We start from the raw sequence: 13,202 nt of genomic DNA, 5'->3' as shown, positions 1-13,202 counted from the left end.
CAACATTGGGAACATGTTTCCTGCCTCTAACCTGTCCAACCCCTTAATAATCTTATACGTTTCGATAAGATCTCCTCTCATCCTTCTAAATTCCAGTGTATTTTGGTTCTGTATTTATACAATAGAAGCACCATGTGCCCTGTCCAATGGAAGATAGGCAGTGTGAGGAACAGATCAGACCTTTGCTCTTATTTCAGTGTCAGTCTTGTAACTTTTCCAAAACCTAGGAAACTTAAGAAGCATTTTGGTGAGATGCTGCTGCCAGTACTATTCAATTACATTCTATAGCCTGTTAATCAAGAATTATTGTTCCCCATTCTGTCATTTAATGCATTTGCACACATGAGCACCAATACAGGCCAATATGAAATCAAGGCCTTTCCAAGCTAATGTAATGGATAACCAAGGGCACAGTGGAAGAATTTTTTTTTTGTCAATGGAATTTTTTCTGTAGCATAACATAATTCCTGTGGCTCTCATTCATTGTAAGAAGGGTGCAGTTTGGATGCTCTCTGTAGCCCAAATTGTCTTTATTTCCTTCATTGGTATGACTTCGAAAAAATAGGACATACTTCATATGTCCCACGGCAGTTCTACTCTTCATTCTGGTACACATCTATTATATCTTCCGCAAATGGACTATTCTTGGCCTCCTGTGCTACTGAGACTTGGATCACCTAAAGCAGCCATCCCTGGGCACTGGAAAAATACCACCGATGCTGCCTTCATGAAATCCTCCAATTTCTCTGGACGGAGGGAATCAATGTCAGCATCCTGCCCCAGGCCAACATTCCCAGCATTGAGCCTCCGGTTCCTGTCAGCTGGCTACTTTAAGCAGGCCATTCCCATCAGCAGATTCTCAAAACAAACATATTGTGGCGGCTCCCAAGGGTCGGGCCATACCACTACCGACCCCTCGGCACGGGAATGGACCAGTCCAGGGGGGCGGCCCTTAGCTACGGGTATAAAGGACGGGATTTTAGGCGCGATCTCTCTCTGGCAGACTCGACTGGTCTGGAGAACGCAATAAATAAATCCCTCCCGAAATACCTGGCTCCTCGCCTTTATTTCGGGCTTTTCGACGCGCCACAATATTCTCAAATAACCCTGGTCTGAACTCTGTCAGGCGAGGTGATTACCAAGGACAGAGAATAAGATTCTAGGATGTCTCAAAGCTTCTTTGAAGAAGTGCAACATCCCACCGACTCCAAAGAACCTCTGACCCTTCAGCATTCAAAGTGGAGAAGGAGCATTGAGGATGGCATTGGGAGCACGCAGATGTCCTGCATAAGGTTAGAAAGAGCGCTCAACCTCACAAGGGGACCACCCACCCACCTGAATTCCTGCCCCATTGGTGGAAGATGTCTCCAGTTCCTGCGTTGGCTTCATCAGCCACCCATAAAAACACAATGGAAGCCAGTCATCTTTGATCTCTGCTTCTTCTTCTTCTTCTTCTTGCGTTTGAGGCAGCAGAAGTTCTGAAGCTGCTTCTGCTGTCTCTGTTTGTTGTGGTTCGCCTGACTGAGGTCAGTTGACAGGGCTCACCACGGGGAGGTCGACAACATGGGGGGAGCCCCATCTTTGATCTCGAGGGACTGTCCAAGAAGAATACAATTAGGCTGACAATCCACATTTTGCAGTGCAACCACTAATTAAAGCATCAAGATCGGTCTGAAGAAGGGCCTCGACCCGAAACGTCACCCATTCCTTCTCTCCAGAGATGCTGCCTGTCCCGCTGAGTTACTCCAGCTCTTTGTGTCTATCATTGAGACCACTGAGATGTTTTCCAGTCGGTGACTGAATTAGGGCCCAAGATAGACAAACAACCACAGAGCTCCATAATTATAGTACATTTGCATTTCTTAAGTAGTTAATTTGCCATTTCATCTAATATAGCTGTCAATAGTTTGAATAATTTAAGTCTGCCGTCTCCATCGTGTTCTGTATAAATTACATTTAATCCATTCTTGAATATATTTAATGATTTGGCCTCCACGAAGTTCCATGGTAGAGAATTCCACAAGCTCACCACTCTTTTTCATTACAGTCATAAATTGCCTTCCCTGTATCTTTAAGCTGCAATCTCTGGTTCTGGGTGACAACACTATTAGGAACATCCTTCCTGTGTCTCGCCTGTTCATTCCTGTCAGGACTTTCAATGAAGACCGCTCTCATTCTTCTCAACCCTGGGCAATTGCCCCAATCTCTTTCCCTCTGTCAATCCTGCCACCCCAGGACTAGACACCTTTCCAAATTATTCACATGGCTTGTTCTTCCCAGGCAATTGGTCTTTGATATACCAAGCCTTATTTGATGTAAAGCTTTATTTTTGCTATATTAAAGGATACATGGATAGGGCAAGTTTGGAGAGATATGGACCAAGCGCAGGCAGGTGGGACTAGTGTAGACTATAGTGGTGGGGACATGTTGGGCAGGTTGGGCCGAAAGGCCTGTTTCCACACTGCATCACTCTTTGACTCTATGATACAACATTATCAGCACCATCAGCGTGCCACAGAACTAGATCATCTGTAGAAATGCCACCTTTATCACCCTTTAAATCTTCCAGTTTCTTTGTGAAAAATCTGTTAGAGGGATGAACATTTTGTTGCTGCAGAACAGTCAAAAATCGATAATCTGGCATCTGATTGTTTGGCAATCCTGACAGTCAGTCACCTGGCTCATGCATTAGATATGAATATGCATCAGATGCCAGGGTGAATATTGCTTATACAAGCCCTATAATCTTGAAATTCACCAGGTTCATTGGTAAATTTGGTATACGGCTGCATACCATGTGGAACACGTGAAATAAAAGTGATTGGATATTGATAGATGTAATGTTCAAAGGCCCTCAAGATCTCTATCAAAATCCCAAAGAGGATGAATTATTGGTTTTACTGTAACATGTCCTCTGACATTTCACTGATTCTACAGCTTTGAGCATGTTCAACTGTGCAGATCTTCCTTCGTCCCACTGTTGCTGCCCACCACCTTCCAGCAGGATCTCCTGTGAAACTTTCCTCCGGGAACCAAGCTTCCTGCTCTTCACTGTGGCCCAGTGTAGCCCTGGCTACCTCCCTGCAGGCAATCTGCTGCTCTCACACAACGGCTTTGACAGCTGGCGAGGCCCTACCTCATTGATTGCCATATCTATCACTATTTAGGAACACTCGGGAACAATAGACAATAGGTGCAACAGTAGGCCATTCGGCCCTTCGAGCCAGCACCACCATTCAATGTGATCATGGCTGATCATTCTCAATCAGTACCCCGTTCCTGTCTTCTCCCCATACCCCCTGAATCCGCTGTCCTTAAGAGCTCTATCCAGCTCTCTCTTGAATGCATTCAGAGAATTGGCCTCCACTGCCTTCTGAGGCAGAGAATTCCACAGATTTACAACTCTCTGAGTGAAAAAGTTTTTCCTCATCTCCGTTCTAAATGGCCTACCCCTTATTCTTAAACTGTGGCCCCTGGTTCTGGACTCCCCCAACATTGGGAACATGTTTCCTGCCTCTAACGTGTCCAACCCCTTAATAATCTTATATGTTTGAACGTCTTCAACGTATTCAGTAATACATAGGAGTTGTTTTTAAAAAAAAGAACTTGGAGAGAAAATTGCTAAATTGGTTTCACATATCGTGCACTTAATAAATATTAAATGGAACCTCAGTAAATAATAAACCAGTCTCCTTTAGTTTCTGCTGGCTGTTGAAGCCTGCCATTGATTTGCGTGGGACCACTGGGGTTGCACCAGCGTTAACCTAATACAGGTATAGCAGGCTGCAGAATAATGGTGTCAAAACATGGCGGTGCGTGCATGTGTAATATATGCAGGTGGGCAAGTTGAAGATGCTTGCTGGCTTAGGCCCACCCCACTGCTAGAAAATGTGACCACTGGAGGGAATTTCAGGTAAATCACTTCTAAGCCAGAGTTAATATCAGGAAAGCTCCAAATTATTTGAAATCAGGGTGGAATTGCAGACAGACTAACTTATCGAGGTTCAGAAAGTTATTTCTTCCCTGACAAGTGCAGTGAAAGAACTGCACGTAAAAGCGGGAAAGCACGCAGCACCTGACTGCTTCAATTGGTAAACACCGAATAGCTTCTTCCCTTCTGTTGGTAAACACAAAATGCTGGAGTAACTCAGCGGGACAGGCAGCATCTCTGGAGAGAAGGAATGGGTGACGTTTCCGGTCGAGACCCTTCCTCAGACTCTTCAGTCTCAACCTGAAATGTCACCCATTCCTTCTCTCCAGAGATGTTGCCTGTCCCGCTGAGTTACTCCAGTATTTTGTGTCTACCTTCGATTTAAACCAGCATCTGCAGTTCTTTCTTACACATCTTCCCTTCTGTATTCAGGCTTCTGAACGGTCCTTCCATAAGCTAGGGTGCTGTTCGATTCACCTCTACCCCATTGAGGACATTGGACTTTCTCTAAGGAACTAATGCACTACAGTGCTGAGAACGATATTCTGCATCTTCCGCTTGGCTCTATCTATTGTGTATGAGTTTGAACGGATTGCAATCGTGCTTTATTTGTCACATGTGCAGCTGCACAGTGATATTATTTTTGCATACATTACACATGCAGGTGCCGCCATGCTTGGCACCATTATTCAAAGTCCAAAGTCCGGTCGGGCGCCCGCTCGATGTACAGGAGCAGTTCCCGTGACCCAACATCCTTCTCCTCTCCTGGCCCGGCCATCTTTGTGGCCCGGGGAGGCCTCCTTCAGCTTACCTTTAAGGCGCTGGAGGCATTTCCCCGGTTCACCCTCCTCACACTCTTACGCCCACGTGTCTCACATCTGGTGCCTCCAGCTCCCTCCTGCTTACCCAATCAGGCAGGTACCCAGTTCCACTGGTGGCTCTTAAAAGAGACCTTCATTGTTGGTGTATGTATAGTATATATGTATAGATACGTATGTATTTTTAGAGGGCTTCGAACCGTCATTTGTCAGGCTCAAACTCTCACGTGGACTGGGCGTGATCTGGGCCGACCAATCACGGGATCCACGGGGGTGGGGGGGGGGGGGCGGTCCGTCGTGTGTGGGCGGAGAACAAAACAATTTACCACTAGAATTTGAACTCGGGCATGGGCGCATGAGCGACGGGGCTGTATCGGTTAATGATTAAACAGAGTGTTTACATAACGCATGGACCTCCACAATATATATATATATATACTGTAAGTATGTTTAGATATATGTATAGCATATCTGAGCTGTTATGGTAGCATGGGAAACAAAGCTTTTCACTGTACCTCAGTACATGAATGGTATGTTGGCATTCATAGCAAGAGGATTTGAGTTTAGGAGCAGGGAGGTTCTACTGCAGTTGTACAGGGCCTTGGTGAGACCGCACCTGGAGTATTGTGTGCAGTTTTGGTCTCCTAATCTGAGGAAAGACGTTCTTGCCTTAGAGGGAGTACAGAGAAGGTTCACCAGATTGATCCCTGGGATGGCGGGACTTTCATATGAGGAAAGGCTGGATAGACTGGGCTTGTACTCGCTGGAATTTAGAAGACTGAGGGGGGATCTTATAGAAACATATAAAATTCTTAAGGGGTTGGAGAGACTAGATGCGGGAAGATTGTTCCCGATGTTGGGGGAGTCCAGAACAAGGGGTCACAGCTTAAGGATAAGGGGGAAGTCTTTTAGGACCGAGATGAGAAAACATTTGTTCACACAGAGAGTGGTGAGTCTGTGGAATTCTCTGCCACAGAAGGTAGTTGAGGCCAGTTCATTGGCTATATTTAAGAGGGAGTTAGATGTGGCCCTTTTTGCTAAAGGGATCAGGGGGTATGGAGAGAAGGCAGGTACAGGTTACTGAGCTGGATGATCAGCCATGATCATATTGAATGGCGGTGTAGGCTCGAAGGGCCGAATGGCCTACTCCTGCACCTATTTTCTATGTTTCTATGAGACAATACTAAACCTCACCCTAAACCTAGATCTAGGCTAATGTGCATCCTTTGACACTCAGCAACTCCAAGACGCTCCTGAGGGTCGGGAACCTACTCTGCAAATTTGACAATTTTCCACTAGACTCTTTGCCCCCCATCTCTTGCTATTTCAAGAGCCAAATGCATCCGTGTCCTTTCCTACTGCTTCCCTTCTGATACATGTTAATTTTGGGTGAATACATGCTAACTCCACTTGGAATTAAGAACAATTTCTGCCTCCTTCATCACACAGTAAAGGTGCATCTTCAATGACTACGATATTGATTCCCATTCAGCAAATTTGTCAGTTACCAGGAATTAATGGAATAAGTGGAGAAAAATAATCTAATTTTGAATCAAAATATCCAACATATATATTGTATAAATCTAATTTTTACTTGAGACTTTGTTGAGTTGATTCACAGATATTAACACTTAACATAAAAAGTAAATGTAATAAAATGCAAAGAATACTTTTAAATTATTTATGTCATGTTTACAGCTCTTATCAATTCCTAACGCTTATTTGAAATATTTCTTCCCAGAATATCTCCATTCATGTTTCTTATTTGAATTATATTAGTTCCCATATAGACATAAACAATGTTTTTTATTTTTCCCCTTTTCATTCATTATTTAAAACACTATCTTTATTTTTGCCTCAAGCACCAGGTATTAATATTAACTAATATCATGAAAGATTAATGGGAAGTAAGCTAAAGTTGTATTCAATAGCAATCTAATCCATTGACCATATCATCCTCTGCATGTTTAGGAATATTTTGTTATTTAAATGGTGTCAGCTTTTGATAAATGGATTTTTTGCGTTTCTTTCCTTTCAAAGGTAAGTGGATTATAAGACTTAAAGAAACCTTCTTCGCCTATTACAGTTTCGGGAATGCCTTCTTGTTTGTTTATTTATTTATTTGCTTATTTATTGTTAGAATTTCACTTGCATATTTATGGTCTTTCTCTTTTACTCTCCTAGAATCAGCACAAGACTGGGTTCCCTCAGTGTTTCAATCAAACAGATTATTTAAAGGTATTTTGTCCCCCACTCAACCCCACCTCACCATCTGTAAATGCAGAAATTTCTGTTTATTTATTTGTTGTTCTACTTTTTAAAAAAAATAGATATAAGAGACAAGGTCTGGGCAACAAATAAATATGTTTTTTGTTCTACTCATTTTACTTTACAGTGGCCACAACTGATCACACGTTCTGCAACCTTTAGCATAAATGGAAAATAGACCAGGGCTTGATCAGTGCTCTGGTGATAACATTGACTGTTGGTCTAAAGTGGAGTTTGGAAAACACTCTTATTTTACCCACAAAATGCTGGAGTAACTCAGCAGGTCAGGCAGCATCTCGGGAGGGAAGGAATGGGTGACGTTTCGGGTCGAGACTCTTCAGTCTGAAGAAGGGTCTCGACCCGAAACGTCACCCATTCCTTCTCTCCCGAGATGCTGCCTGACCTGCTGAGTTACTCCAGCATTTTGTGAATAAATACCTTCGATTTGTACCAGCATCTGCAGTTATCTTCTTATACTCTTATTTTACAGTCTCCCCTGAATAATTGTGTTCTAATTTCTTAATGGTACTTTATAAAAAGTAAATGTACTTCCCACATTTTTTGCATGAATGGGAAATAAACTCAGGGACAGGAATACAAAGTGACAAAAAGGTGTCCCATTTTCAAGTGATATGAGACTATGCCTAGCTCTGTATTTTTTTACAATATCAAAGTGTCGGAAAGGCATATATTATTGATGGCCTATGCAAAGATATTGTCAGGTTGTGTCCACGTCCTCAATACTTTCACCGATGCATTCGGTCTGTAGTTACTCCACAGTAAGTCCTGAACAAAAAAGTGAGCACGGACGGCTCGGTGGCACAGCAGTAGAGTTGCTGCCTTAGAGCGCCAGGGGCCCGGGATCGATCCCGACTATGGGTGCTTGTCCGTATGGAGTTTGTACGTTCTCCCCGTGACCTACGTGGGTTTTTTCCGGGTGCTCCGGTTTCCTCCCACACTCCAAAGACGTGCAGGTTTGTAGGTTAATTGGCGTAAATGTTAAAAAAAGACCGTCCCTAACGTGTGTAGGGTAGTGTTAATGTGTGGGGATCGCTGGTCGGTGAGGACTCGGTGGGCCTTAGGGGCTGTTTCTCTAAACTAAACTAAATTAGTAAACTAAATTAAAAAAGTGAGACCGAAATGGTGAATGTACAAACTAATACTCAGCACAGTTGCTTGTAAATGATTATTATAGATACAAAAATTTCAGAATGATGCCTTGCTAAAAGGTGCAGTAAGTAAATGAGTGACGAGAGTAGGAAATGAAGGAGCAAAAGTTGTAACCCAGAGGCTGTGGTCCATCTTTGTTGTCAGGATTATGTAAGGAAGATTGCTTTGCCTCTGGTCCAACTTATCAATGGATAGAAAGTGGGAAATGATTCCGTTTGCTTTCCAGTTTAATAAGCATGCAGGCGTTACAAAAGAAACACTGCAAAATATGTGTAGTTATTTCCCATAACAAATCCGTCCGAGCTGACAGCATTCCTTGCATTGTGGCTTCACTGAATAACCACAGCAGTGTCAGCTCCACACACAGCCAGTCACTAGTTAACATGCTCCTTGAACCTTGCCAATGTTTTAAATGGATGGCAAAAACCATTGCAGCAAATTAACGTCTGTTAATGTCCAATCAGCGTCCTGCCCACAGGTGGGAAACAGGGCAAGCAAACATTTCCATCCTCACTGCCTTCCACGTGCAGTCACTGCAAAGGGAAAGCTTTGTTGCATGATCGTAACAGAGGAATTCAGGCCTCTTATGCGCGCACGTACAAGCTCGATTGTACTGAGGAGGCAGTGCCTCAGTGGACATGTTGTGCATTGAGAGTCACACCAGCAGTATGTAAAAATGAAAACACAGTGTATTGGTTTCATTTCTGAAATGTTTCAATTTGTGCAACAATAAACCTGTTTGGGGCTCTTTCTTTAATGCCTCAGATTATTTGATATTACTTTCCAGGTAAAGCCACATAGGGCAATGGTGCCTTTTGGATTTGTTTCTGAGGTAGATTTGGTTTGTACTGATTTTTACATGTGCATTTTACTGACAATTGATAAGTGTGTTCTATGTTCTTTTAAAAAAATTACTAGTGGAAAGGGAAAATCTGTCGGAGTACTGCGTCCTAGGGCAGCATCAATCGCACCTGACGAACATCAACCAACTGGCAAACTTAGCAAAGAGCACCCAGCAGTCTCCGCATGGACAGCACCACCACAGCCCGCCCATCAGAAGCCAGGCTCCGGGCCTGCAGCCGATCATGAGTCCCGGCCTGTTGTCGCCACAGCTCAGCCCTCAGCTGGTGAGGCAGCAGCTCGCCATGGCCCACTTGATAAACCAGCAGATCGCTGTCAGCAGGCTGCTCGCCCACCAGCACCCGCAGTCCATCAACCAGCAGTTCCTCAATCACCCGCCCATCCCCAGGGCCGTCAAGCCTACCGAGCCTGCCAGCTCCTCCGTGGAAGTCGCCCCAGAGATCTACCAGCAAGTCCGGGATGAGTTGAAGAGAGCTAGCGTCTCACAAGCCGTGTTTGCACGAGTTGCCTTCAACCGTACACAGGTGCGTTTGCCCTCTTTACCGTTGGTGGGGAATTGTTGCTGTAAAAATGTGAATTAATATCATGTCTGACGATTAATTAGTCAGTGCAAACTCAATCAGTAATGGCTGCAGTTTCAGTTGTGGAGGACATGGTTTATTTTTAGTTATCTCTAAACTAAACTAAACTAAACTAAACTAAAGTATACTAAAATAAACTAAAGTAAACTAAACAAAATTTTACTCAGCACTCTACTCTTCCAATTTCACCTCAGAAATGAAAGTAGCCTGAGATATTGATTCCAATCTGCTGAGATTGTCGTATTTTATGTTGAAAGTTCTTGACGATGGGACACCTGGGAAGCTGAAATGGTGAGGCTAGAGGGAATATTTCCATTGCTGTTTTAGCTACCATTATTAACACTGTCAGAGGAGAACTAGGGATCTTGTGGGGAGATCAAATTAACAGCCTCCCACCCTGGTGAAAACCAGGTTGTTCTTTCTAATAAATCATCATTGAAAGCACATCAACATTATTCAGGTGCAGCCAACAAAACAAAGCAAATTCTTTCTACACGGTTTAAGATGTGTAAGAAAGAACTGCAGGTGCTGGTTTAAATCAACAGTAGACACAAAATGCTGGAGTAACAACGAGACAGGCAGCATCGTGGGAGAGGAGGAATGGGTTGACGTTTCGGGTCGAGACCCTTCTTCAGTCTGAAGAAGGGTCTCGACCCGAAACAAGGTCAACTTAACTTCAAGGTCTGAGGAAGGGTCTCTTCAGAGATGCTGTCTGACCCACTGAGTTCTCCGGCTTTTTGTGTCTATCTACACTGCTTCTCTTTTTAATCTGAGACAAGTCAATGTAAGTACAGAGATGTGAATCTGTCAGTGAGATAAGGGAGATAGTCCTGGTTCTATCGGGATGAAGTGCTGGTACCACATGCCTGCAATCATTAGGGCTCGTGTAAAAGCAGAGCCCAGTGCCAATTCAAATTGGCTGCTCTGGACAATCAATAATGTAGAAGGAGGATGGGTGAAAATGGGCATCACCTCTTGAAATAAGATCTGGTTCAATCGTGATAAAAAGATTTTAAAAATAGTTTCTTCACCACACCCCATCCCCTACTCCCACCTCCGAGGCAACACCATTAAAAACAGCCTGTAACTGTGTAAAGGAGCATGTTGCTAATCATGAAGATTAGTTGTATTGGATAATTGTAGAATTCAAGCTATTCTGATAGTCTAAATCAATAATGTTACTGGCCTTTAAATACCTTATAATTTGAGGCATTTACGCTCGTTAATTACACCCTTAGTTCAGTCCATGTATTCACTCCTATTGCCTTACATTTCATTATAATTGTTACTTATTCTTGCTGAGATTATCTTCAAGTATTATCACAGACGAGATGCCTAAGGCTGACTTGCAGCACTGTACGAACAAATGATTTAAAAGTTAGTCCTTCTCATTAAGTCTCCCCTAACTGATAATGCCGTTTGTTGAGAGTGGTCAGATTACAGTCAAGTTATCACCCAAATTTCAGCTAACAAAGTTAACTATTCAACAAAACCTTTGTGTTATAACCCTGCCCGTTGTCTATTCCTGATTTAGCTTCTAATTTGTAAATCCATCTTCGTCCTTGTCACTTGGCTCCAGTAAACATTGGAACTGAGATCATCCTAGATTCCCCTTCATCAAGTGTTTGTGCAGCACAGAATAAAATACCTGCACTGAAAGAGATGCAGATTAACTTAATCCATGTTTGATGGCATAAAAAATATGACCTCATTTTCTTTTAAATATTTTTTGGGTAACTGATGAATCAGTTATATTAGTTTAGTTTAGTTTAGAGATACAGCGCGGAAACAGGCCCTTCGTCTCAATGATTCCGTGCCGACCAGCGATCCCCACACATTAACACTATTCTACACACACCAGGGACAATTTTACAATTATACCAAGCCAATTAACCTACAAACCTGTACGTCTTTGGAGCGTGCAGGAAACTGGAGATCCCGGAGAAAACCCACGCAGGTCATGGGGAGAACGTACAAACTCCGCATAGACAGGCACCTGCAGTCTGGATCGAACCCGGGTCTCTGGTGCTGTAAGGCAGCAACTCTACCGCTGTGCCACCATGCCACCCAATATGATAATAGTAAAAGAGTGAAGGGAAATCATTGATTAAGCTGCATAGTTCAAAATATCCATTTGCAGAAGAATTCAGTGACTACTATGGGTATTAGTTCAGTTCATGCCCAATAATTCCTTCTGGTCCGAACACCAATATTTATCATGCACGCAAAAAAATCTAACCCAGGTTAATCAATATATAATTGAATAAACAAACAGATGTATTAAATTGAACTGGTAGCATGGAAGAAAATTTGTGAAAACCAATTTCACATCTATTTCAGACAGATGTTCCTGGCAGAAGTTCATCAGTTGTTTGTTCAAGCAATACTTTAAAATATTAATACAGTATTAGTGAGGCCACTAACCTATTATGAAAGGATAAAGCCAGCTCATTATTATCAGCAGGAACTCTGAAGGACTTCGAAGAAACTCTCTCCGAAGTGGTTATTGAGGGACAGATCCAATTGTTAAGTGAAAAGGATAGCATGCAGACTTAAGGTGATTACATTTGTCTGGGATACAATTCTTATTCTTGATTATAATCAGGTTAGGATAAGAATAACGATACTCAATTTGCCTAGGCTATTTAACCCAACGAGCACATATATTCCCCAACAGTGAATGATACCCGATAAATGTACATGTTAGTTTGTGTCAAGATTGTGCCTGTTTTCTAAACTCTGCTCTACCTTCCATCCTGCAGTGCCAGGTAAATACTCCTTCTTTATAACCCTGGAGTTAGATGCCATGATTTTGCAACCGTCAACATTTTGATCTCTTGCTCATACCGCATGGAGCTCCCACAGATCTTGCTGTAAAGCTGCCCACCGTAGCTTGCCAGTGAGCCTAGCCTGTTGCTGATGGCTTGGGAACTGCTACCAAAAGAAGTTTACCAGATATCATAAAGTCATAAGGAATAGGAGTAGAATTAGGCCATTCGGCCCATCAAGTCTACTCTGCCATTCAATCATGGCTGATCTATCTCTCCTTCCTAACCCCATTCTCCTGCCTTCTCCCCATAACCTCTGAAACCTGTACTAATCAAGAATCTATCTATCTCTGCTTAAAAATATCCACTGACTTGGCCTCCACAGCCTTCTGTGGCAATGATTTCCACAGATTCACCACCCTCTGACTAAAGAAATTTCTCCTCATCTCCTTCCTAAAAGAACGTCCTTTAATTCTGAGGCTGTGACCTCTGGTCCCAGACTCTCCCACTAGTGGAAACATCCTCTCCACATCCACTCTATCCAAGCCTTTCACTATTCTGTATGTTTCAATGAGGTCCCCCCTCATTCTTCTAAACTCCAGCGAGTACAGGCCCAGTGCCAACAAGCGCTCATCATAGGTTAACCTACTCACTCATTCCTGGACGTGAACCTATGTTATCCTTGTTTCTCAGATAGAAATCCTTAGTTTAGTTTTAGTTTAGTTTAGATTAGTTTAGATTAGTTTAGTTTAGTTTAGTTCAGTTTAGAGATACAGTATGAAATAGGCCCTTTGGCCCACTGAGT

General features: G+C 43.0%; 1 protein-coding gene across 1 annotated transcript in view; it reads left to right on the top strand.

The window, feature by feature from the left end:
- satb2 (SATB homeobox 2) overlaps positions 1–13,202 on the top strand; it is a 205,688-nt gene that overhangs the window by 70,966 nt on the left and 121,520 nt on the right. Inside the window, exons 6-7 of the mRNA XM_078404577.1 lie at positions 5,733–5,741; positions 9,106–9,572. Coding sequence (XP_078260703.1) covers positions 5,733–5,741; positions 9,106–9,572 — 476 coding nt within the window. The remainder of the gene's footprint in view (positions 1–5,732; positions 5,742–9,105; positions 9,573–13,202) is intronic.

Source organism: Rhinoraja longicauda, chromosome 8, assembly GCF_053455715.1.
Source record: "Rhinoraja longicauda isolate Sanriku21f chromosome 8, sRhiLon1.1, whole genome shotgun sequence".
NCBI lineage: Eukaryota > Metazoa > Chordata > Chondrichthyes > Rajiformes > Arhynchobatidae > Rhinoraja > Rhinoraja longicauda.
The sequence above is the reverse complement of the archived record's forward strand: the minus strand, read 5'-3'. Positions and strand labels throughout refer to the sequence as shown.